The 25,333-nt window shown below is 57.5% G+C and overlaps 1 protein-coding gene across 2 annotated transcripts; it reads left to right on the plus strand.

Moving 5' to 3' along the window:
* Window positions 1-2,072: 2,072 nt before the first annotated feature.
* ERGIC2 (ERGIC and golgi 2) lies at window positions 2,073-25,333 on the plus strand. Of its 2 annotated transcripts, XM_056107807.1 has the most exons (14): window positions 2,073-2,182; window positions 6,622-6,761; window positions 8,444-8,552; window positions 9,200-9,246; window positions 9,973-10,043; window positions 11,775-11,815; window positions 13,338-13,439; window positions 15,182-15,277; window positions 17,675-17,730; window positions 19,820-19,918; window positions 21,057-21,154; window positions 23,362-23,524; window positions 24,741-24,823; window positions 24,923-25,331. In XM_056107807.1, the coding sequence occupies exons 2-14, from the start codon at window positions 6,656-6,658 to the stop codon at window positions 24,983-24,985; spliced, it is 1,134 nt and encodes a 377-aa protein (XP_055963782.1). In that variant the 5' UTR covers window positions 2,073-2,182; window positions 6,622-6,655; the 3' UTR covers window positions 24,986-25,331. The 2 variants fall into 2 exon arrangements, with proteins under 2 accessions (XP_055963782.1, XP_055963783.1); XM_056107808.1 differs by lacking the exon at window positions 2,073-2,182 and having other exon boundaries at window positions 24,796-24,823; window positions 24,923-25,333.

Here is a 25,333-nt window from a genome sequence, read left to right on the forward strand (position 1 = left end):
GCAGCTGCGTGGCACTCCGCGTGGCACCGCCGATTCTCAGCACCAGACGAATGCACGCTTGGGCCTTTAGCTGAAGGGCATGTCCCCCCTCCCACCAACAAGAAGACCCCTCTGGGGCTTGGAGAGAGCTCGGAAGGCTGGGGAGAATGCACAGACCCCCGAGCTGGAACCCTGGCACTGCCTGGGCCCTAGGACTGCCAGGGAGATGCTCCTCAGCCCCACAGAACTTTCCGCCCTGCTGGGAAGTTCCTGGCGGCAACTGTGCCTCCAGCACCCTTCGTGTTTGCGCCGCCTCTTCGAGTTAGTTCACTCACCTGTTGCTTGTCCCGTTCACTTGGCAGAATCACCTCAAGATCCGTTTTTGTCCTCAAAGGCACATTTTCATCATTTTAAATGGCAGCCGTGGTCCTTTGAGTACATGTATGTACTATAGCTCCTTTACGTGGTCATTTTAGACAAAACTGCCTCCTTCTCTGATAGTCACCAAGCGGAACCCATCTGACTTCCAGGCGCAACACAGTCTAGTTGCACCTGCACCATCTGCCAGCCTCTCTCTCAGCCTTTCACTCTCTTCACTCCTGTCCCCCTTCACATGGACCCTTCATCACGGTTCACCTGGAGAGCCCCTTGACTTGCTTATGATGTGAGCGGAATCCAATGGTCTGTTTTGCTGTACTGGGAAATACAGCTCCAAGGGACAGTGGCACCTGGAGACCAGCATGCAAGTGTAACTAAGAGAATCACCCCAGCCTCCGTCCTAGCAACGTGGTGGAACGTCCAGACCCAGGAGCAGCCTGTGCCTTGGTGACTCGGGAGAGCAGCACCACAGGTGAGCCCTAGCCCACAGCATCAGAGCCAGGCGCCTCCTGCCATTCTACTAGGCTCGGAGATGACAGGAGAGAGGCCGAGACAGGCCCACACGTACCTGGGCTGGAATTTTAACCCAGGAAGTCGAGATCAGGATGTTCGATCTGACCCACTACGCTTAGCATTTTCTTTTTTACAAATTTATCTTAACGTAGAAAAAAAGCCACAAGTGTTGATGCTATTCTAAAATTAAAACTGATTAGATAACAAAGCTGCAATACTCAAAAGGCATTAAAAAATCAGTTTATGTGAAAAGCGTTCTATCTGATCGCAGGGTTAAGTCCTTGTGGAAGAAGTCATGAAGCTGTTGCTTTAGGAGGTGTCACGCGGCTGCTTCTGTGGCCGCACACACTTCAGGGACTACAGGACCTGTGACCTGGGACAATCCCTTGGAGTGGCAGCGGCTGTGGGCGTGGCTGCGGGGCGACGGGCGTGGCGTGGGCGGTAGGCGTGGCTATGTGTGGGCGTGGCCGCGGGGTGGGCGTGGCCCTGGGCGGTGGGCGTGCCTGCCGGGGCTTTAACTCGTTGGGGATCCTCACCCCCCCCAACTCCGCCAAAAACCCACCCGAGCTCCGGACTGGACGTGGGCAGCGGGCGCCTGAGAACACCCGCGGGCTGCGTCGCCGCCTTGGGGTGTTCCTGGCGGCTGGGGGCCTTGTGCTGGCGGGGCCGGCCTCGGGGGCGCCTGGGCCCCCCTGCCCCGGGCGGGGACCCCCACTCCGCCGCTCGGCCGCAGCCGCGTCTCCCGGGCTCTGCGAGGGCCTGCGCGTGGCCGCGGCGGGCGCGGGCGGGCACCCCCGGCCCCCGGAAGCTGCACGCGGTCATCGGTTGATCGGACGCTTCTGATCAATGATGTCCATCCGCCCTCGCTTCGCGGCGACCCCGATTCGGCGGCACCTCGGGCTCCGTGAGCGCGACCGCGAGACCCCCGCCGCCTCCTCGGCTCCCGGGGGCCCGGAGCCGCGCGCACCCGGTCATGAGGGCGGTCCCGGGCCGGGCGGAAGTCCCGGCGTCCGGCCGCGCCCCGCCCCTCCCGGCCCGGCCCCGCCCCCGGCCCCGCCCCGAGCCCAGGCCCCGCCCCGGCCCCGCCCTCGGCCGCCCCGCCCGGGCCCAGGCCCCGCCCCCGCCCCGCCCCGCCCCTCGGCTCCGGGGGCCGCCGTCGCCGCGGCGGTATCGCGAGGTTTCTTCGTGACGCGACGGGCCTTCTCCTCGGCGCGTGTCGCTCCCCCGTTCTCGCGAGACTTGCGGGCGGACGGGAGCCCGGGCGGCCCGGGCTCGTGCGAAACATGGCGGCCGTGCGGGGCCCGGAGCGCAGGTGAGCGGCGGGGCCGGGCCGGGGGCGCGGGGCGGGGGCGCGCCCGGCGGGGGCGGGGGGCGGCGGGGCGAGGGGTCGGGCCCGGGGTCCGGGGCTCGGTCCGCCCGGGCTCGGTCCTTGCCGCGGCCCCGCGTTGCCGGGTCCTTCGCTGCCGCGTCGGGGCCGCGCTCCGGGGCTGCCCGCGGGGCGGGGGCGGGATCGGGGGGCCCCCCGGGGAGTGCTGGGGCCGGGGTCGGGGGGTCGCCCCGGGGCGTGAGTGCTGGGGACCGGGCGGGGGTCACCCCGGGCAGTGCTGGGGACCAGGCGGGGGTCACTCGGGGCAGTGCTGGGGCCGGGGTCGGGGGTCGCCCCGGGGCGTGAGTGCTGGGGACCGGGCGGGGGTCACCCCGGGCAGTGCTGGGACCGGGCGGGGGTCACTCGGGGCAGTGCTGGGACCGGGGTCGGGGGGCCACCCCGGGCAGTGCTGGGGACCAGTGGGGCGTCACCCCGGGGAGTGCTAGGACCGGGCAGGGGTCACCCAGGCAGTGCTGGGGACCAGGCGGGGGTCAGCCCAGGCAGTGCTGGGACCGGGAGGGGGTCACTCGGGGCAGTGCTGGGGGTCGGGGGGTTCACTCCGGGCAGTTCTGGGGACCAGTTGGGGGTCACCCCAGGGAATGCTAGGACCGGGCAGGGGTCACCCAGGCAGTGCTGGGGACCAGTGGGGCGTCACCCCGGGGAGTGCTAGGACCGGGCAGGGGCCACCCCAGGCAGTGCTGGGACCGGGAGGGGGTCACTCGGGGCAGTGCTGGGGACTGGGGTCGGGCGGGGGTCACCCCGGGCAGTTCTGGGGACCAGTTGGGGGTCACCCTGGGGAGTGCTAGGACCGGGCAGGGGTCACCCAGGCAGTGTTGGGACCGGGCAGGGGTCACCCAGGCAGTGCTGGGGACCAGGCGGGGGTCACTCAGGGGCAGCCCTAGCGATAGCAGGTGCTGGACGGGACTCGGAGCACAGGTGGCCTCTGCGTGACCGCCTCCCAGTTCCGTCCTCTGCTCCCCAGAAGGGGCCTCGCCGGGTCGTAAAAATCAAGACCGAAAACCACACTTTCAGAAGTCGCTTCTGAGCCAGGATGTGGCCCAGTGTTGAAACCGGGGGTGGCAGCATGGCACCTGGTCTCCAGTGGTGCAGGGAACCCGCCCAGACGGGAGCATGGGTGGTCCCGGGCCAGGGCTCCGGGTGGCACCGTGTCCCTGGAGCAGCCTTGGCGTCACCCTGCCAGCTGCCGAGGTGCGAAGTGCTCCCACCATGCTGATTCTGCTCCTCCCTCCCTCCCTGCGTGCTCCTGTGCTCCCGCGGCTGCCGGGGGCCTGCTGCACCCCCCTCCCCTTATGGTACCGTCGCTCGTGCCCTCCGGTCACCTTACTGACCCACTGCCTAAGCTCAGTCTCCTCAGAGATGTTACATAAATCTCGAAGAGACTGTAAATTCTTGCATTTATTTTGAGAGCAAGAAGCACTTTTTCAGAGACTTTTTTTGAGCTCCCCGCTTGACTTATTTTAATCCTGGTTGAAAGTTGTGGGGTGGTCGTTCTGTCCCCGTCTCACTTCAAACTAGTAACTGGAGACCGAGATGTGGCGGGTCAGTGGTGGGGCACGGACAGGCACCGTGGTCAACGCCCAGTCGGGTCAGCTTAGAGAATGGAGCCCGAGGAGCACTGAGGCCGAGTCAGGGAGTCCCCAGAGCCCAGAGGGGGCATGTGGCCCCGAGGCCCTGTGCCTTTTTGGGCAGCGCACTCAGTGGGCCCGGGGACCCCCGCATAGCGCTCGGTGCATTGGTGTGGGGCCTGGCAGTGCTCGGGATCCCGCCGTTCGTGGAGCGCTTGGCCGTGTTCAGGAAGCGCTTGCCGGCCACACACTCGGGCCCGTCGAAGTCGGTTCCTGAGATCTGGGGAGTGAGCCAGGAGCCATTTCTGTTGACTGCGCGATGAAACCCGGTCACGGGATGCGTGTGCTGTGTGTTAAGTGGGAGAGATTCCCAAACTCGGTCATATCCTACCCGGGTGGACATCGCAATGGCCCCGGTGGCCTGACTCAGGCGGCTGCGAATGCCTGCCCCGCGCGAAGGGCACCGTCTAACTTCGTGGGCAGTTTTCCAAAGCTGTGTCAGCCCAGCTGTTATCGGCGACTTCCTGGAGTGTGGCGGGTGATTATTGAAGCCCAGGACACTTAGGGAGAAAGATCGAAGGGGGCAGATACTGGAGATAAGCCCTTTAGGGGGGGATCGGGTGAGCGCCCAAGGCTCCTGCCTGGCTCCGTGCTGGGCCCCGAGGCCAGGGCCGTCCCCGGTAGGCTCCTGTTCCGTTGGCGTTTCCCGGAGAGGCTGGTGAGCATCTTTTCACAGGCCTCCCGGCCTTCTGTCTGTCTTCTCCGGCCATCGGATGTCATTTGGTGGCCTCTGCCCAGTTGTTCGTGGGGGGCTGTTTAGTATCTAGTTGCCTCTGTCCCGTGCGCGGGTGTCTTCTATTCATAGCTGCTTACGTGCTCTGCACAGTGCTCCTTCGTGGGCCACAGGCTGAGCGCTTCCTCCGTCGGCACGGTGCCTTCTCGCGCGGGTGGCTGCGGCACGTGGAGAGGCTTCCATGCTTCTGGCGCCTGTGTCTTGCGTGGGGTCGAGTCCGCATACGCCCCGGCTCATCCGGGAGCGTGTCTGCCCTTGTGTTTCTTCCAGACATCCTTGGTCTCCGCTTCATGCCAAGTCTTTGGCTGGTGTGAGCTAGTTTTGTGTGTTTACCCATCTGGGGTAGGCAGTTGGTTCTGGTTGGAGAACGGCCGCCCGCCCGTCCTCCCTCCCCTCCCCTCCTCTCCTCCCTCCCCTCCCTCCCTCCTCTTCTTCAGGTGAGATTCCCCACCGTCCTCATCCCCTTTCCGTAGGTGTCAGTCAGCTCCCGCCTGTTCGGGGCGTTGGGGAGACGCGATGGCGTTAGGGCGGGAGGCGCGTGCCTCGCTGACCTGGGCTCCTCCGGATCCCATATGGTCCCCCGAGCCCTGAGGACCGCTGGGTGTGGCCCCCAGATGAAGCGTCACGCTGGGTATGATCCGGGGAGAAAGTGAACAAGCCGCTGGCAGCGGTGCTGTCCGGGAGCATGTGGGGGGGCGGGGGGCGCTGCGCCCGGCCCCAGGACAGCTGTCTCGGCCGACGCCTGGATGGGGCCCAGCACTGCGGCCGCCTGCCGGAGAAGCGCCCTGTGCGCTTGGGAAGTGGCGGCTGGCGCGGAGTCCAGGTGACGGTCACCTGCTGCTTTGTTTGCTTTGGACGGTGACCTGGGAAGTGGCCAGCGCTGACCTGCCCGGCAAGGTGCCCGGGGCCTGGGGAGGAGAGGCTCCCGGAGCCCAAGGGGCAGGAGTCACAGACAGGCTGGAGGCTTGGGGGATGCCCCTCCTCCCAGAGCAGTGCTCCCTGCTGGCTGCTCACGCGGCCCTCCCCGCCCCTCCCCTGCTCAGTCTCGGCTCCCGGCGCTGCCCGGGCCTGTGACAGGCTCTGCGATTCTGGGCCCACTGGGGCCGCGGCTTTGAGCTTTGATACTTTCTGGGACCCTTAGAGTGTTTCTCGAGATCAGCTTTTAAAAATGACGTGATGCTGTAGCATGTAAGGCATAGTTGGCGTGCTGGTCAAAAATAGAAGATCAAGCAGTTAGAGGTATTTTTGGTCAAGGAAAGGGTCTTTTGGAAATTGCGGCTTCCAGGGTCCTGCCCGACCCTCTGGTGGGGGTGCTTTTCCCTTTGTTTCCCTGTTTCTCTCTTTTTGTCTCCCGCTCAGCTGACTGGGCCCAGGCAACTTTCTTGTCTTCTTGGTTTGGGGCTCCCTTAGGTTCTGTGCCGGGTCTCTCGGGGGTGTGGGGGACTCCGGGCGGGGGCTGGTCACGCTCGGGTCGGGTCTTTGCCCGTCCCTGTGCGTTTCCTGATGGCGCGCAGTGTTTTCTGAGACCGCCCAGTGTTGGCATCGATTGAGAACTCAGAGTTCCAGAGTTTGCTTACTGGGTTTGTGACTCTTTCTGTCTCCGGTATTGTGAGATACGGTGGGCTGGGGGGTAAATACGGGGACGCACTTCCGGCTTGGTCCGCGATCCGGCACCACGCGCAGTCCCGGGCCCCACCCGGAGGACCCCTGAGAATGGCCCCGGTGGGGCCTGCCAAGGAAGCAGAAGAACTAAAGGAGGAAGAAGACCCTGGGAGCCCAGCCTCGCACGCAGCCTGGGCCGCTCTGTGGGGGGCGGGGGGCGTGAGGCCCTCCGGAGGGTCATCTCTGGTCTGTGTCTGGCGACTCTGCGTCCCGCCTTCCTTTCCTGCCGTTTTGCCGTCTCGGCCCGTGGCTGCTCCCCCGCGTGGGGGCGGGGCTGTGCTGTTGGTCTCCCGGACCCCGGGCTCTCGCCTCTGCCCTGAGACTCTGCGTTTCTGTCCCAGCAGGACCATATGAAGGGAGAGGCAGGTTTTCCTGAAGATGAGGCGATTGAACCGGAAGAAAACCTTGAATTTGGTGAAAGAGTTGGACGCCTTCCCAAAGGTTCCCGACAGTTATGTGGAGACTTCGGCCAGCGGGGGTACAGGTGGGTCTCTTCCCGGGCCTCGAACTGGGCCTCGAACCTGCGGGTTCTCCTCTCCCCCGCAGTGCTCCGGGGGCCACTGTCCCGGCCCCGCCCTGCACAGCCCACCTGGGCGCTGGCCGCCTCCGTCGCCCTCTGCCAGCTGGTGGTGGAACGGGCCGCGGATCGCTTTGGCGCTCGTGCTTGGAACTGGGGTGTCCGCATCCCCAGGGTCGTTCGGGCCCCGAGAGTCCGGCCTCGGGAGCAGGCTTGCCGCGGTCACTCGGGGGCCGCCGGGAGATGGGCCCGTTGGTCGGTGTGCCTGGTTATGGATGTTTCTGCAGAACCTAAAGCAGAAGCGCTTATGACGAGAGCTCGGCACTCTCTTTGGGGAATGGCATAAGCAGCTTACTGTTTCTCAGGTGATTGAAGTTTGGTTGCTGAAGACGAAGTCCTGCTCGCGAAAGGTCTTGGGGCGCTGTTCATTTCATTCGTTCCTCGCGAACACGATTCTTTTCTTCCTGTCAGAAGCTTTGCTTTCTCTCTCCGGAGCCTGATGCGACATGTCTCACCAGAGATGGGGATGGATCGGGGTTTTGCCAAAGGTCTTGACTTTGTTGTTGTGCTCGGGGCCCACCTGGGTGCTGGGGGTCGACCTGGCACATGCCCTTCCTGCTGTTTTGTCTGGCACCAGATTTTGAATTCTCTTGTGGCTTTCTGGGGTCTGACAAGTCGGCCTGCTTTTCCTTTTTGTCTCATTATTTATGTCGGGGCCTCCGGGTTGGTGCTCGGGAGGCGTCTGGTGTTACGGCCCTCCGCTCTTGGGGCTCCCTCCCGCTCCGAGTATCGTCGCGTGTCGCGTGTCCTTCGAGGTGTGCGGTGAAGGGCCGAGAGGGCTGGCTCAGCCACCGGTGTCCGGAGCCTTCACGCCTCCAGGGGACGCTGTTTCTCACGAGTGCCCAGGAGCCGTGTCTGCCAGTGCAGTCACTTAGGACCCTGCCTGAAGCCTGCTGCTGTCTAGGTCAGAGTTCACCCTTTGCTGCTTATACACGTGTTTTCATGTTAAATACAGAGCAGCAGAATGTGAAACTTCAAATACTCAGAAACCTGACTTAACTGGAGTTCTACGTAAAAGTCCCAAATCCCCTTCCCAGGCCCTCAACCAATGTCATTTAAAGAAAACCTTCTCCGAGGGCTGGAGCGATAGCACAGCGGTAGGGCATTTGCCTTGCACGCGACCGACCTGACTGACTTGGGTTCAATTCCTCCGTCCCTCTCGGAGAGCCCGGCAAGCTACCGAGAGTATCTCGCCCGCACGGCAAAGCCTGGCATGCTCCCCGTGATGTATTGGATATGCCAAACACGGTAACAACAAGTCTCACAATGGAGACGTTACTGGTGCCCACTTGAGCAGATTGATAAACAACGGGAGGACAGGGGGAGTGTTCCGGTGCCGGAGAGATGTTCTGGGAAGTGGGGTGGCTCAGTTCTGCCCTGTACCACACAGGGTCACTTCCGAGCGGAGCCAGGACTAGCCCTGACAGGCGAGGCCAGACTCTGCCCCGGGACCCCCAGAACTTTGGATGGGATTAAGATGTCACAGTGAGGCCTTCTTTGCTAGTCTCTCTCTCCCTTGAGATAGTTGCTGGTCGTCGACTTATTTTTGTGGGGTGTTTTTAATTGTCTTTTCTTGTTGGATTTTTCAGTTTCTCTAATAGCTTTTACCACTATGGCTTTATTAACCATAATGGAATTTTCAGTATATCAAGACACGTGGATGAAGTATGAATACGAAGTAGACAAAGACTTTTCTAGGTAACTTTTTTCCTTCTTGAAATGCCGTTAGCTTCAAACTGTTTCTAAATAGCATCTTTCTTTTCTCTCAGACATAAATATTTATACTTGATTAATTCTGTTTCCAAAGTAGCAATCCTAAAGTCTTTCTGCAGTGACACATGTTAGTGAAGCATTTTTAGAGTTGTAAACGTCCCGGTTGCATTTTGAAAGAAGGGCCCTCTGGCCCATGCGCCTGTTAATAGCTTAGGAGAAATAAATAGGATTTCCTTTAATGTTGTAGTGGTGGAAATTATTTTGAAGCTGTTTACTCAGAAGTTTTCTAAAACCTTACTTATCAAGGGTACATTGTATTTCAAACTTAAGTCTTATGAATGATTAAGTCTTCATGCAAGGTAACATCCTTTTGGGGAGGGGGTCTTCGGGCCTGCGGGCTGGTGGTGGGCCGGGGACACTCAGGCTAGGTCCCGGACTCAGAAAGCTTTTGCAGTAATTCCAAATGGAATATTTACTTTTCATGTGCCGTTGTTTGGTCTAAAAAATGATCTCTAAATTCATTGACATTTCCATTAGGCTTGAAGTGCAAGTTTTTCTTGGGTCAGTGGATTTCTGTCACATATATTCTTGATTAATTTGTAAGGACTAATGTTCGCCTTCTTACTTTCCAGCAAATTGAGAATCAATATAGACATCACTGTTGCCATGAAGTGCCAGTGTAAGTAACCCTCCCCGAGGGGCCCACATGAAACCTGAACATCTTAAAATCCTATTTAATAATGCAAGTCGGTATTCTCCCCACTCTTTTTAAGAAAAATTTTGGACCTCCGCCAGCAGTGCTCAGAGCTTACTCCCGGCTCTGTGCTCAAGAATCACTCCTGGTGGGACTCGGGGACGTGGGGTGGCCAGGATAGACCCTGGGTCTGCCTCTGCAAGGCCAGCGCCCTCCTCGCCTCACCGCTCCAGCCCCTTTTCTTACCAGCCTTGGAAAAATTTTTTTTAAAGTTTGTCCTTTTCAATCTTGGTTTTCAAACCTTGTTTTTTTACTGAGCAAGAAGTTAAAAAGCGTCATTGATTTTTTTTTTAGTACTCGCCACCAAAGCCACACAGTTTGAACTTTTGAACAGATGGGAAGTCTTTATTGGAAAGCGAATCTATGTATTCATGAGTTTCCTGTTCATCATCATAATTTTTTTTTGTGGGGGGTGGGTCACACCCGGTGATGCTCAGGGGTTACTTCTGGCTCATGCACTTAGGAATTACTCCTGGCAGTGCTCGGGGACCATATGGGATGCTGGGAATCGAACCTAGGTTGGCTGCGTATAAGGCAAATTCCCTGGGCTATCGCTCCAGCCCCTCCTCATCATAATTGGTTGGCGTTTTCAAATCAAGTGGGCCCTGAGCATGAACATGTGAACTTTCTAACCCCAATTTTCTCCTGCAGATATTGGAGCAGATGTATTGGATTTAGCAGAAACAATGGTCGCATCTGCAGATGGACTAGTTTATGAACCTGTAAGTTTGAGTCGCGTGTTGTTTTTAAAATATGTAGATAAACTTTAAAGTATTACTGTCTTGAAGACATTTTTAATTTTGATTATAATTTTGCCTAAACTAGTGATTATGTATTTTTTATTTCAAAGATAATTCATATGTTTTGTAAAATTTAGGGGGGAGGAGGGGATGGTGGCACCGGCAGGTCAGCCTTTCCTTGCAGTTGCTGCTGTGCCTTTGGCTGGATTCCAACAACTTGGTACCAGGTGTCCCAAGAAATTAAACGGCAAAAAGTAAGGTTTGTGGGAGCCGCGCCCACAAACTCCCTCCAGCTCAACTAGACAAACTCATTTATCAGCCTTGCTCCAGAAACCCATAAATAGATCTCAAAGAGATCAAAGGCTGCAGTTATTCTCAAGTACGCGAAAGGCTGAGCAGACTTGGGTATATCAGAGGGGGCTGGGTGAGCCTGCTGCCCGCCCAAGCAGAGCCCCCGGCGGCGGCTTGCTCCCACAGTCCAAAATTGCTACTACCATACCCCCAGCCTGACTCCACCTTCTCGGGATGGACCTCACCAAGACGTAATCTGAAAATTCAGGTGTGCGGGGTTTGTGACTGAAATCTCCAGACTTTCTTGGGGTTGGCATGGGCCACCTTCCCCACCTCCCTGTACTTCCGGAGGCCTTGGCAGTCATACCCACACCCCAAAGCGGCCACCCAGTTAAAAAGCTGCTCCCGTCTTACCGTCCCCGCCAAAATACCAAATGCCCCGAACAAATACCATGACCTCTTAGCACCTGTATTGCAAACCATGATGCACAAGAGGAAAAGGAAAGAGAGCGCAGGAAGGAAAGCGCCTCCCCTAGAGGGAGGCTGGGGTGGGGGGTGGGGGCTTGGGGCATGGTTCGGAGGGAAGCAGGCGACGTTGGAGGTGGGAGGTGTGCACTGGGGGAGCGGTGGGTGCCGGATCATTGTATGACAGAAACCCAGTCATGTGCAGCTTTGTAATGGTCTGTCTCGGATATTCCATTAAATTAAAATTTTTTTTCTTAAAAAGTAATGTGAAGTTCATGCCCGCTTCAGTCAGCTTAATCAGCGGCTGAATAAATAGCAGTATTCCTACATTTAAAATAAACAGAATGAAATTTAGGGCGGAAAGGAAAGTGATTCTAACACCAGCGTCTCACTGGGACTTTGAATAAACCTCTGAGTTATTCTATAACCGTTTGTTATATTTTTGGTTATTGCTTCCTATGGGTTTTCTTTTGGTTGCCACAGTGTAAGTTTTTTTCTTTTACTCTAATTCGGAAATTCTGATCTACTTGATTCTGCTACTAAATTTAAACATTGAAAAAGGTCTGAACTGTATTTCTACTTCTCTTATCATGAAAAGGTGGCATGTCTAAGAAAATTTTTGAATGCACTCTTTGGGTTTTTTTTTTTTTTGGTGGGGGGGAGCCACACGGAGTAACGCTCAGGGGTTCCTCCCAGCTCTGCACTCAGGAATTACCCCTGGCGGAGCTCAGGGGACCACATGGGATGCTGGGAATCGAACCCAGGTCGGCCGCATGCAAGGCAAACGCCTTACCCGCTGTGCTATTGCTCCAGCCCCCAGACTCGACTTTCGTACCATGCAGAAGCCTGTGCTCTGCGCGGTTGTAGCCTCCCATGTGGTCCCCTGATAGACGAAGTCTATTTCTCGCGTAAAGGAAAATCTTGAACGGGCTGGTGACCTGCGCTTCTCTCTTCCAGGCGATATTCGACCTTTCTCCGCAGCAGAAGGAGTGGCAGAGGTAATGCGCGTGGGAGTCTGGCGGTGGAAGTGGCTGGCGGTCGCTCTCTTGGTCTTTGCCGGCTCTTTACGGATTCATGTCTCTCTGGCTATTTCTTTGCATGAGCAGTGGAGCACGTGATACACACTTGGAATTTTATCACATCCCAGTAGAGTCATGTAGGATCTTTTCCCTAGCGTGCTGAAAACCGTAAATAAATTTCGTTCTTCGTCTTCTTACAAGTTGATGGTCTTTGTTTCAGTTCATCCTGCCTAGAATGTAAAATAAAAGTCTCCTCACTCTGTTGCCTAGATGCCTCTGCCTGTCGTAGTGACAGAGGTAGATTACTTATGTCGTCCTAGAGATTTTGTGTTCATAAATATTTTGAGTGTTTTAGCATAGTTGCTTATGTCTTGTCTCTCCTCCTTTGTTACTGAAAGAACGGGTTCCTCGGTGTATGCTGCGATTTTTCACCTATCCTGATATTTGGGACATTTTACCGTTTTTTTTTGCCTTCTGGGTCACACCCGGCGATGCTCAGGGGTTCCTCCTGGCTCTGCACTCAGGAATCACTCCTGGCGGTGCTCAGGGGACCACATGGGAGGCTGGGAATCGAACTTGGGTCGGCCGCATGCACGGCAAAAACGCCCTCCCCGCTGTGCTATCGCTTCAGTCCCCATTTCACTGTATTAATTCCATATGGCAGTCCAGTTTAGTTGGATCGCTTCTCAGGACATTTGGGTAGTTTGCTGGATTCCACTGGTAAAACAATGCTCAAGAAAAAAAAAAGACCTAATTCTACTTTAGTTACATACAGAATTTCTAGAAGTAGATTTCCCTTTTGGAGAAGATCTAAAAGTTTTTTTAAGTACATCTGATCAGAAAGGGAAAACTAATGATCAAAATTAATCGTGGTTATCAGATCGTATGCTGTATATCTGAAAATAAAACTAGAAAAATGTTAAGACAGGGAATATCAAGTAGTGTTGTACACCCCTGCTTACAGTCTAAAACCACGCACTGGTTCTTGGTAGCCTCACAAAGGCTGCTAGACCAGATGCTTTTCACTTTTTTTTTTCTGCTTTCTGGGTCACACCCGGCAATGCACAGGGGTTACTCCTGGCTCATGCACTCAGGAATTACTCCTGGCGGTGCTCGGGGGACCATATGGGATGCAGGGAATCGAACCCGGGTCGGCCGCATGCAAGGCAAACGCCCTACCCGCTGTGCTATCACTCCAGCCCTGCCAGATGCTTTTTAAATGTTGCCAACTTCATGGGCGGAAATGACCCTCGTGTTGGTTCGGGTGTTCGGGAGGCCTGGGCAGTGCTCAGGGCTTACCCTGCCGTGAGTCGCCTGTGCTGTAGCCTGGGCCAGACAGCTTCCATGGACGGGTCTGTCACGTGTGTGGCCCCGTGTTTGCCTTGTCCCACGTCGCACCTGGAGGGGGAGTCGGGGCTGAGTTCCAGCCAGGCCCTGGGCGAGGCGGGCGTCTCGCGGGCGGGCGTGTGGGCTCAGTGGCCGGCGGCCTTGTGTCTCCTAGGATGCTGCAGCTGATCCAGAGCCGGCTGCAGGAGGAGCACTCCCTGCAGGACGTGATCTTCAAGAGCGCCTTCCGGAGCGCCGCCACAGCACTTCCGCCGAGGTGAGGCCTGTTCCTTAGACCTGTTCGTTTCCGCTCCGGAGACACACCCGGCAGGGCCCAGGCTTAGTCCCGATCTGCTGGGGGGGGTCCTCTCCTGGTGGTGCTTGGGACCATTTATGGCTTCCAGGTTGGCTGCAGGCAAGGCAAACACCCTTACCCATTGTACTCTCTAGCCCCGAGAGTGGGGTGTGTGTGTATGTGTGTGTGTGTGTGTGTGTGTGTGTGTGTATGTGTTTAGTATATATTACTTTTTTAGTGAACCAAGGTAGTTTTTGTTGACTCATACTCGAGAGGAGAGGCAGCGGGGTTGTGTGGTGAGCAGAGAGAGAACACGGGCAGCAGACGGACCAGCCGAGGCATTTGTGTTAAGTGTCTCCTTAGTGTGGGTTGGAGCGATAGCACAGCGGTAGGGCGTTCGCCTTGCACGCAGCCAACATGGCCGACCCGAGTTCGATTCCTCCGCCCCTCTCGGAGAGCCCGGCAAGCTACCGAGAGGATTGGATATGCCAGACACAGTAACAACAAAGTCTCCAATGGAGACGTTACTGGGCCCGCTCGAGCAAATCGATGATCAACGGGAGGGCCTTTTACCTTTACCTTTTACCTTAGTGTGGGTTACTCGGACGCTTGAGTCTGCCTCGTTCTCCAGATGTCCTTTCCATGAAGGACTGGGGAAGGGCATGGCCGTGCTGTGCGGGGGGTCGTGCAGAGGGGGGCATGTCTGGAGCCGTGTCTGGCCCCGCCTTTCACGTCTAAACATCTGTTGTGGATGGTGATGTTTCTGATATCCCCAGGGGGCCACAGGTGGAAACCCTGAGGGTGGAGGGTGGAGGGTGGGGCGTGGGGAGCAGGGAAGGGCCTGGGGTCACTGCCTGGCGGTGGTGCTCGGGCCTGGGGCTGTCTTTGGTGGGTGAGAAGAGCAGCCTGTTGAGTGGGCTGGTCATACATTGACCCCTCCAGGTGGACGCCGGCCATCGTCTGCTGGCTTAGGGGGATGGCGCTGTCGAGCCTGAGGTTGGCTCCCTTCCCCCATCTTCTCCTCCACCACCTCAGCGGGACTGGGGGCATGCAGGGCACTCCGGGGCTGCCCAGTGGCCAGGCCTGTGTGCGAGCCATCACCATGGCCCCCGGGCCATCCCCTCCCGCCCCTGCACGCCTGCAGCGTGACGGAGATGGTCAGCGGCACGCACGCCTGTCCTTGGGTCCTGCCTCTCGGCTGAGACCTGGGTGGATTGGGAGAACCATGGATTTAATACATTAGTGATCACCCCCACCCCCCGCACCCTGTTAGGAAAAGGAGGAAAGCAGTTTTATTTAGGGGATAGAGAAGCAGGGGTGGGAGACTCTTGGGAGAGCGGGGCTTCTCGCGGGGGAGCTGAGGACCTTTAGGGGAGATGGGGGGGAGACTGGGGTGCCCACTAGGGGCGCTGCTGGGGTTCCCCACTTGGTTTGGGGCCACACTCTGCTCACGGCTTCCTCCGGGCTCTGCACTCAGGGATCACTCCTGGCGGGGATTGGGGACCATGTGAGGTGCCGGAAACGTACCTGAACCAGCGGGCGCCTTCCCTGCGGTGCTGGCGCTTCCGCCCCTGCCCTGTAGGGCTCAGGAGACGCTGTTCCGTGCCGGTTGGAGCGTCACTTCACGTTGGTCTCTCGCGGGTCCCTTGTGCCCCGCGGAGTGGTAGCTATTGCCTGGCTGGCTGCTGGGCGCTAACCCCCCGCACCTCTCCTCTCTCGCACAGGGAGGACGACGCGTCCCAACCCCCGGATGCCTGCAGAATCCACGGCCATCTGTATGTCAACAAGGTGGCGGGCAACTTCCACATAACTGTGGGCAAGTATGTCTCTCCCTCTCTGAAGGCGTCTGAGCGGTGGCGGCTGGGGAGGAAGTGGCTCTGGGCTGGTCGGCCCGTGTCCTGCCCGAGACGCGGCTGTCTGTGACTCTGGCGCCGGGAGGACGTTCTGACCTCAGCGAGTGCTAGAGAAAGTGACTCGGTACTAGCTTTACGGGCTTCTTCAGGCACAAGTAAAATCACCACGTCCGAGTCTGTGTACTAGAGTAAACAAACTGTGAAACTGGTTTTCTAGATAGAAATCTCTTGGCTAACGTGGATTCAGTTTACGGAATGCTGTTAGGGTTTTCATGCCCGACTTCCCCGAACTTGAGGTCATCTTTATCGGCGTGTGGTCCTTGACTAACTCCAGATAGATAGTGGGAAAATCAGGCTAAGGTTCAGGGAAGTTCACAGTTCCCTGCTTCCAGAAGCAGCGCCCCGCACAGGACAACACGCGATAAGCACTTGGCCAGATTTCGAGTGAGTCAGTCGTGGGTTGTCCTCACTCCCCGCTCCTCCCCATCTATGACTCCGGCGGAACAATGCCTCGTTGTGAACCAGGTTTTACAAGTCCTTGCTCTGTCCCGCGAAATACCAAGTGTGGAGCAGAGCCAGGAGAGAAACTTGGGCCTGTGTGTTGCCGACGGCCTCTGAGAATTCCAGTGTTAAGCTGAGTCACGCCAGTAACGGTTCACAGTTGCACAGCCAGGGGCGGGGGGCTCAGAGCAAGCAGGGCAGTCGTGTGTCCGACTGCCAGCTTCGTTAGCCCTCTGGGGGCTGGTGGGGGTGAGGAGAGCCAAGGGGAGAGGCCGCGAGGCCACAGAGCCCGGGGATGCCGGACTGGGCGCGCCTGTCCCTGTGCCTGGCTGGCTCGGACCCTTCCCAGCCCCCCTTCGCCGCACACCCCACGGCCCAGGCCGGGTGAGTCCCCACCGCGTCCTGGCTCTGCTCTGACTCGGGGCGTCGGGAAGAGTCCAGGTGGCAGTTCCGGTCTCGTGTCCTCTCGGTGGTGTCCGGACGCCCTAGGGAGCATCCCTGACTCCGACCTCAGGTCTGTGGCATGGGTTGTTGCTCTGCAGGAAGCGCTCTTGCCTTGGCGGTTCTGCCTTCATCACTCGGCACGGCGGCCACGGGGGCAGGGTGGGATTCCAGCCTACTCGCCACACGCGTCAGTAGGAGCGAGGCCGGAACGCAGTTGGAGGCGGCGCAGTCAGCCCTGCGCGGCCTGTGGTGCTCCTGTCTGGTCATGGGACTCCCTTCCAGATGCCTCGAAGAACAGCTTTCCCCTCCGGGCATCTGCTTGCCGCCCGGAGGCAGGCACAGGGAGGGGGAGTGGGGTGGGGTGTGTGTGTGTGTACAGTAGAGCTTGCTGTCTGTGCTGCAGGTTAGGTGTTGTTGAAGTCGAAGCTTGATGCTGTCATTTCACATATAAACAGACGGGCCAGAGAGATGGTACAGTGGGTAGGGTGCTTCCCTTGCATGTGGCTGACCCAGGTTTGATTCCTGGCACCCCGAATGGTTCCCCGAGCACTGCCCTGAACACAGCCAGGAATAAACCTTGAGCCTTGCCAGGTGTGGCCCAAAAACCAAGAAAATTAAAGATTTGAAAAAGACGGAGCATCCTGGATTCAACTTGGGTCCCGGAGTAGAAAGCCTGGCTGACCGGAGACAGCGTGCTAGGGTCGGATTAGCTAGGTGTCTTTTGTTTTTGTTCTTGGGGCTACCCCAGCAATGCTCAGGCCACTCTTGGCTCCGCTTTTGGGAATCACTCCCAGGAGTGTCTGGGGGGACCAGGGGTTGCCCGGGATCGAACCCAGTCGGCCACATGCAAGGCAGACGCCCTCCCCGCAGTGCTGTGCTCCGGCTCTGGACTCGGATCCATCACTCACGGTACTAAGCGGGAAGGGGCTGTAGGGAGGGCCCTGTAGGGAGGCCGCTTCTGCGGAGGGGATGAGGGGGCTGAGTGCACGGGGCACTTCCTTTGTCCCCACCCTGTGGCGGGCAGCGGTGGGCCCAGTGGCGAGTAGTCTGGAAGGCAAGGCGTGTTTACGTACATGTCAAAGCGTGGTTGGCTGCCCGTGACCCGGCTGCCTGTTAGTGAGGGCTCCGTGTGAATTGAGGTGCAGTCGAGATGTTGACGGGATTCAGTACTCTCATCACTGACGGTTTGTCCCGTGGCTGAGACTGGGGTCTTGTACTGGGCCCACAGCACTCCTGTCCGGGCTGGGGGAGCCCTGCAGGGCGGGAGCGGGGAGGCGGCACTGGCCGCACCCTTGCATGGAGCAGAGGCGTGTCTTGGCCCACGAGGCATCCCGGCTGCCCGGGTCCTGCACGTCTGCGACTCTGACCTGCTCCCTGGGCCCTGCGCGTCTGCGCTCTGACCTGCTGTTCTCTCTCCAGGGCCATCCCGCACCCCCGGGGCCACGCGCACCTGGCCGCCCTCGTCAACCACGACGGTAAGCACCTTCTCCTTTGTTTTTCCTGTGAGACTGTTCTTGAGAAAAAGAACCTGAACTTTCTAAGAACCATTTTTGCAGCGGGCTGGGGGCACGCGGCGCTGACCCTTGGGGCTGACTCCCGCTCTGTGCTCAAGCATCACTCTGGTGGGCTCGTAGGTGGTGGCAGGGCTGGAACCCAGGTGGGCCGCGGCCCTCAGTGGGTCTTCCAGCACATGGGGGAGCGCAGAGGCTGGTCCAGGCCCCGCGGCTGTGAGCCGCGCGAGGACAGTCTCGCTGTCTGCCCGCCACTTGGACACGTTTTCCTCATTTTCAAAGATAACGGAGGGGAGATTCTCCTCTGGGCGACGGTCTCGTGTGCAGGACCCTGGGTTTCAGCCCTGCAGTGCTGGGTCTCCGAGACTATCAGGACTCACCCCTGACTGCCAGAAAAAGTTGGAGTATTTATCTAAATATGGGCATAGTTATGTACATGTAAAAGCTGAAGTTAGTGTCATGTTATAATTGTCACAGAGCCCATTTATTTTTATTTAAAAAAATGTAAAAAAAGCCCAGTTTTATTTAGGTCCCAAGGTTGACAATACTGTTGATTTCCCTTCTCGGGGCTCCATCATCCCAACCCCCCCCACCCCACCCCCTCGTGCGCTCGGCTCTCGACGAGGTCTTCCCTGGTCCGATGGCTTGGGCTGTTGTTCCTCACCGTGTTCCTTTTAAGTCGGCCCCGGGATTGTGGGGATGTGGCACCCACGCAGACACGCATGGAGCTGACCTGGAATGCCGCGGAGCCGTCGGTGATCCGTTGATAAAGGAACCCTCTTCCAAAATGATCTCTCGGTCATAAATTTCAAAACTATTAGGACTTTCTCTGCAAACACATTTTAGGATTTACGTGAGACAAATTTAGTGTGAGGAGTTAAAGGAAAACCTAAGGGGAGAGTCTGAAGAGGCCTCTGGAACTAGGAAAGTGTTTCATCCCGAGAACAGGACCATTGGCTCGATGGTAGGAGATGAGATGTCATTGTAGCTCCTGCCTCTGGAGTGTCTGCGTTAATCGGGAAAGGACTGGAATAAAAATCTCTGACGTAAAACTCAAAGCGCCTGCTCGGATCCGTGACGTTCAGTACCAGTGAGGTGTCGGCTCATCGTTGCAAAGGTCCAGGCCCTGCAGGGTCGGGCCGACAGCCGTTCCCGCTCAGGCGAGGCAGCTGTGAGGCCGGCCCGGTGCCCCCTGCCACGTGCTGAGGGGCGTCTTTGGTCTTTGAGGGAGGCTCTGGGACGCTTCTTACGAGACGCCTCCAGGCTCTGACCCCTGCACGGCCGGTCCACCTCTGGGAGCGCCCCCACCTCCCCTCGCTGGGTTTTCCTCGCACCCACCCTGGTCTCATTCCTGCGTGTAGTTTCCCCACCTGAGCGTGGCTGGTGACGTTGCCGCGGCTCTTTCGAGCGCATCCCACATCCTCCCCGGCACCCGTCAACCGTCTGAGGTTTCCTGAGGGGTCGGTACTGGCGAGCTTCTGTTCCTGGGCCTCTCACTGGGCGCCGCCATCTGCTGAGCCCGTCTGGCCGGCTCATTCCTCGGCCGGGGGAAGCCATTCCTTTTTTTTTTTTTTGAGTCATACCCAGCGATGCTCAGGGTTACTTCTGGCTCTGCACTCAGGAGTTACTCCGGGCGGTGCTGGAGGACCGTATGAGATGCTGGGAATCGAACCCAGGTCGGACACGTGCAAGTCAAACGCCCTCCCTGCTGTGCTATTACTCCTGCCCCGAGGGGCCGTTTCTGACAGCGGGGCTTGATCCTGACCAGGGACCCGGAGAGCGGGTCAGGGCTACCAGGGAGGCGTGTGGTGTCATTACAGGCGATGTTATTCCCGAGAGTTTCGTGTGTAATTAGAGAGTGGGTCCACACGGATTGAATTTCTACATGCTTATATGCGATTTTCTCTAATAGGCTTTAAATGTCATATTTCTTCATTTGAAGATTTGGTTTTTCATTTGAAAACAGAAAGGAATATTAATCAGTCTACAATCCTTGGTTTTGAATGATGTGACTTTTCTCCTTAATTGGTTTTGTTTTTTTTCTGTCTCTTAGCTTACAACTTTTCTCACAGAATAGATCATTTGTCCTTTGGAGAGCTTGTTCCAGGGATTATTAACCCGCTAGATGGGACTGAGAAAATCGCTGTGGATCGTAAGTATTCAGCACTCACCGGCGCTCACGGTGACGGCAGCCGTTCTCTTCCTTCACTCCTGTCAGAGGCAGGTGCTTGCCTGACGCGTGGAAATGAGCTCCAGCAGAGTCTCTCCCGGTTGTGCCTAAGATGCGCATGTTACAGATGAACCTCAGGACGGCGTAGAGAGTTAGAAGGAGCCAGGGACAGAGAGTTGAAAGCTCTGCCTACATGAGCGCTTCATGTGCTGCTTCAGATCTATCAAAGAGGAAGCTCAAAAGTGGCCACGCTAAAAGAATTTTCTTTCTGGTATAGCTTTAAAGCTCTAAAATGCGTATTTGCGGTGCTCGGTACCGCTGGACAATTTCAGAAACTGCAGAAGCGTGAGGTGGCTTCCAGGTCACGTGGGGAGAGACAGGACGCCGCGTGCCGTGGCCCAACTACCTGGCAGCGTCACTCCCGCCCCTTCCCCAAGCGTCCTTTATCCAGATACGGGAGAGACGCTCTTGAGTGCGTCTGGGCGCTTCTAGCCGTCTTCCGTCCCTGGTCCTGCTCCGGGGCTGCCCCCGGGCTTTTAGGAAGCTTCCAGACTCTGCAGCTGGCGGCTCTGGGCTTTGCCTTTGATTCCTGATTCCAGTGAGCGTGTTACTCTCGTTAGTGTTAGCGTTAGATGCAGTACATTGTGAGGTGTATTGAAGCTCAGGAAGATAGGAGGTTCCTTTGCGTGGGCCCCAGTAGACACACCATGGGCAGCCTTCCGACTCCCCGTCTTCCCGTGAAACGTGGAGGAGTTCCCACGTTCCATTTCTGGAAAGACGGATTAGTCAAGTTTGGGTCTTTTTATTCATCTTAGTATAATCGTTGAAGTCTTGCATTTATATTGCTAATTTTATTTTCTGTATGGATGACGTGTGTGTCTGAGATAATCTAAGTCACTGGTTTCTCTTTTTAATGTCTTAGATTTGTGTGTCTCACAAAGAACTTATAAAGAATTCGAGGATCTTGCTTTCCTTGATGACTTTAAAATTTGGGGGGGTACATGTTAAGTCATGAATAGCTTTGAATTTTATGTTAAGTGTATCAAAGTGTTAGGACGACATGATTGCTGTACTTTGTTGCTGCTGGATTAATGAAGAAACACAATTTGGTTTATTCTAGACAACCAGATGTTCCAGTATTTTATCACAGTCGTGCCAACAAAGCTGCATACGTACAGGATCTCGGCAGACACGCACCAGTTCTCCGTGACAGAGCGAGTAAGTCCCCCTGCTGTCGAGCACATTGGTAAGACCCGCAGCTGCAGGAGCTGGGCCCTCGGGGACCCGATGTTACCGGGCCCGCTCGAGCAAATTGATGAACAGCGGGAGGACAGTGACAGTGATTATTATTATTTTGGCTTTTCGGGTCACACCCGGCGATGTTACGCCTGCCTTCGCACTCGGGAATTACTCCTGGCAGTGCTCGGGGGACCATAGTGCTGGGATGCTGGGGGTCAAACCCGGATCAGCTGCCTGCAAGGCAAACGCCCTACCTGCTGTCCTGTCGCTCAGCCTAGCAAGTAGATTTTTAAAAATCTGATTTTTTCCTGTCCTTTCAAAAAAGATCAAAGCGTGGGCTGGTGCCACAACCCGCAGTGAGGCCCCTCTCTGCCCTGGCCCAGCCTGGCGTGACCCCAGGCGTCTCATGGGGGTCCCCAACTGCAGCGCCCAGAGCGAGTCCCAAGCGCTGCTGGGCGTCGCCTCAACAGCCATTTTCTTGATACTTTGATTTTGTCTTATTTTCTCATGCCGGGTGAGCAGTTCTTCCTGCCTAGCTTCCTCTAATTTCTGTTCCTTCTGACGGCGCGAGCTGGCCTCAGCCGTGCTTGGTGTGTGGTGGCGGGTTTGCCTGCGGGCCTGGGGCTGGAGCACGAGTGCTCTGAGCCTCTGCGGAGCCACTCGGTGGATCAGGGACTTGGCGGTCGCAGAGGGCTGGGGTTGGACAGTTCGTCATCGGTTCTTTTTGGTCTGAGCTTTTGGGAGCAGCCAGTTTCTCTTCTATTCTTTTTTTTATTCATTTTTTCTTTGAAAGTAGAGTCACCAGGAGGTAACAGTTTCAAACTGTTCGTGGTCTGCGTTCAGTCATACGGTGTTCCAGCACCCGCCAGTGTGCACGGCGTGCGCTTCCACCACCCCACGGGCCTGTCTCCAAGGCAGACACTCTCGTTTCCCCTCTCTCCTCTCCCTCTCTTCCTGCCTTCTCCCCTTCTCTCCCCCCTCCCTCTCCCTCCGCCCGCCCCCTCTCTCCCTCCCTCCCTCCCTCCCTCCCTCCCTCCTCTCTCTCAGTTTGCCTTACTGATGCTGAGAGGTCGCCGTGTTTGTCCCTTGACCTCCTTTCATTGCTGACCATTCTCATCTACTTACGATCGGTGAATATCCAGATTCCGAGTCCACATTTAATGGCTGTCGAAAACTTGCTTTCTTCCCTAAGGATTTTTTTTTCTGAGTGTTATGACGTGATAACAGTGTCCTCCATGAATGTAGACTATTCCTCACTCTTCAGAAATTCAGTACTGAGATTTTTTAGGGGGGAGCCTCATGGAATCACATGAACATGTAAGTGTGTGAGCGTGTGTGTGTGAGTGTGTATATCTGTGTGTGAGTGATTGTGAGTGTGAGTCTGAGAGAGGAGATGACTTGTGGATGAGTGTATGTGGAGGGTTCGTGTGTCATGGGATTGTGTGTTTGAAAGAAGTGTGCGTATGAGTACGGTACATGAGTGTAATGTGTTGGTGAGTTGTGTTTGTGCGAGGGCGTGGTATGAGTGTGTGTATGAGAGCGTGAGTGGCGGGCACGTGTGTCGCTCAGTGTGGGAGTGTGTGGGAGAGAGAGCGCGTTGATGTGGCAGGCACGTGTGTCACTGAGATTGTGAGTGTGAGTATGTGTGAGAAAGCGCGTATGTGGCGGGCACGTGTGTCGCCGGATTAGCACCTCGGGACCATCACACCGCCACAGTGCCGAGTGCGGCCGTGGCCAGCAGGGCCGTCCGTTGGTCTCTGTGCTGGGCTCGTGCCGTCTGCGCTTGGACAGCCTTGCTCCTTCCTCCTGTCCCAGTGCTCCCGCTCCCGGGTCTCGAGATCCTGGGGAGGCAGAAGTGCCGTGGGACGCGCCGTACTGTGCTGTGGTTTGTAACGCCGGGGACTGAACCAGTGGCCGGACGCAGAGGGGAGGAGGCGTCTGCGCGCCCCGGGGGACGCAGCCGGGATGTGTGTGCGCAGCCAGGGGGCCGCCTGCTCGTCCCGTGTCGTTCTGCGCGTGTCCGGAGCAGCCCTCCGAGCACTGGGGTCCTCTCCCGAGACGGGGCCTTACAGATCCGGGGGCCGCCGCTGCTTCCCTGTCCCCGCAAGGCCTCCCCGGATAAAGCGGGGCCCCTGTCGCGCGGGGCCAGGGCTGGGTGACACCCCTGCGTTCCGTGTGTGTCTCAGGAGCGCGTCATCAACCACGCGGCCGGCAGCCACGGCGTGTCCGGGATCTTCATGAAGTACGACTTGAGCTCGCTCATGGTCACGGTGACGGAGGAGCACATGCCCTTCTGGCAGTTCTTCGTGCGGCTCTGCGGCATCGTCGGCGGGATCTTCTCCACGACAGGTCGGGCCGGACAGCGTCCCCACTGCCCCTCCCCAGGGCGCCGCCCGCCTCGGCCGCCCACCCCGGCCCCGTCAGGTCTCACTTGCTCTATGTGGGAGATGCGTGGGGTGTCAGTACTCTCTCTTATCTGAAGTCAGTAATCCTCCTGACCTTAACTGTGTGCTGTGTCAAATAGCAGCCTGTATCCTTCAAAGTATCTTTTTCTTTTTTTTATTGTGACCTCCCCCGCCCCCCCGCCCCCCCCCCCCCCCCCGGACTTTGAAACCATCTTAACGTAATAGAGTACGTGAGCAGATTTTTCCGTCAAAAAGTTGCACTTCCCTGAGCTGGGATTACTGAGTCCTCTCAAGGATGACTTGTAGAGTCGTCACCCTGAGCCTCCGAGAGAAGGTGGCGTGGGGCGATGAGGGCCGAGACCCTTCCCTGGCTCCGTCCCAGGAAGGGCGGCTTGGAGCCTGAGTCTCTTCCTCTGCCTGTCTGGGCCCACAGCCGGCGACGCTCAGGGCTGCCCCCGGGCTCTGCTCGGGGATCATCCCGGCGGGCTCGGGACCCTGTGGGGTGCGGGCGACAGAGCCTGACGCCCTCCGGGCTGTGCTGCTGTTGCCCCCACCCGAATCGGCGCGCTCCGAACTCCACACGTGCGCTTAAGTGTGTGGTGCGATGCTACTTCTAAAACGACGTGGGGGTGAAAGGAAGGGCCCTTGCAGGGGCTGTTTTGTCGGCCGCGAATCGCGGGCTTCTGCGCCTCGGGGAAGGGTTCCGCGCGCTGTGATGTGTATGTCAGTCCTTACTCTTCGGTGGGGGTCAGCCCAGCAGCCCTGGGTCGGAGCGCTGGCCACCCGCAGTGTCTCTGCACGTCGGCCACACCACGCGGTGCCGGCGACTCCCCTCCCACGACCTGTGTCCCGCTGGGCTCCACTCCCCCTGTGGGCTTGTTCCTGGCCACAGAAATAAGCCAGCTGCTGCTTGCGGCCTGCTCTGTGCCGTTGTCATGAGCGGCTAGCCTTAGCAGCCTAGGAAAGGTTGTTGACGGCATAATCGATGGAGTGCACGGGTGTGGGGTGCTGCCTGGCCTGCCGGCACCCCCGGGCGCCCCCGGGTGGCCTGCACAGGGTGCGAGTCTCGCCCTGCATGGCCCCGGTCCCTCGAGCACTGCTTGGGAGCACCTGCCCCGGCCAGCAATCTAATTACAACCCAAACTTATGTTTTGTTATAGGTATGTTACATGGAATTGGAAAGTTGATAGTTGAATTAATTTACTGTCGTTTCAGAGCTGGGTCCTACAAAGCCATGGCACCCGTAAGTGGTTCGGTCTGAACGTTGCCCCCTAAGTCGGACCTCGTGGCTTTGGCCTGGGTGCTGTGGGGGGCGGGTCTGACGCGTCTCCTCCCTCCCCAGGTGCCCTTCGAGGACGGCCACACAGACAACCACTTACCTCGCCTGGAGAACAGCGCCCACTAGCCCTCCCCGCACAGGAGAGACACTTTTTGCCTGAGACAAAACCTTTTTTAATAATAAAGTATTGTGCAATATGTTCAGAGGAAAGAAAGTGCAACCGAGGAACAGGAACCAGCTGGGGAGCAAACCCAAACTGAAGTCCGTAGCTGTCGTCCACGCCCGGGGCGAGGCCCGGCTGGCAGCACACCCGGAGGACGGGTCCCTGCAGAGGAGCCGGCCGGCCGGGCCCCAGCACCAGGGCGGGGGTCCGAGGGAAGGCGGGCAGGCGCGGGAGGAGAGAGGCGTCCCCGAGTGCAAACGTTTGAGTCCTTTTGTTGCTAAAAGATACGGGATCGGAATAAAATATGTGAA

The sequence above is a fragment of the Sorex fumeus genome, unplaced genomic scaffold, assembly GCF_029834395.1.
Source record: "Sorex fumeus unplaced genomic scaffold, SorFum_2.1 ptg000177l, whole genome shotgun sequence".
NCBI lineage: Eukaryota > Metazoa > Chordata > Mammalia > Eulipotyphla > Soricidae > Sorex > Sorex fumeus.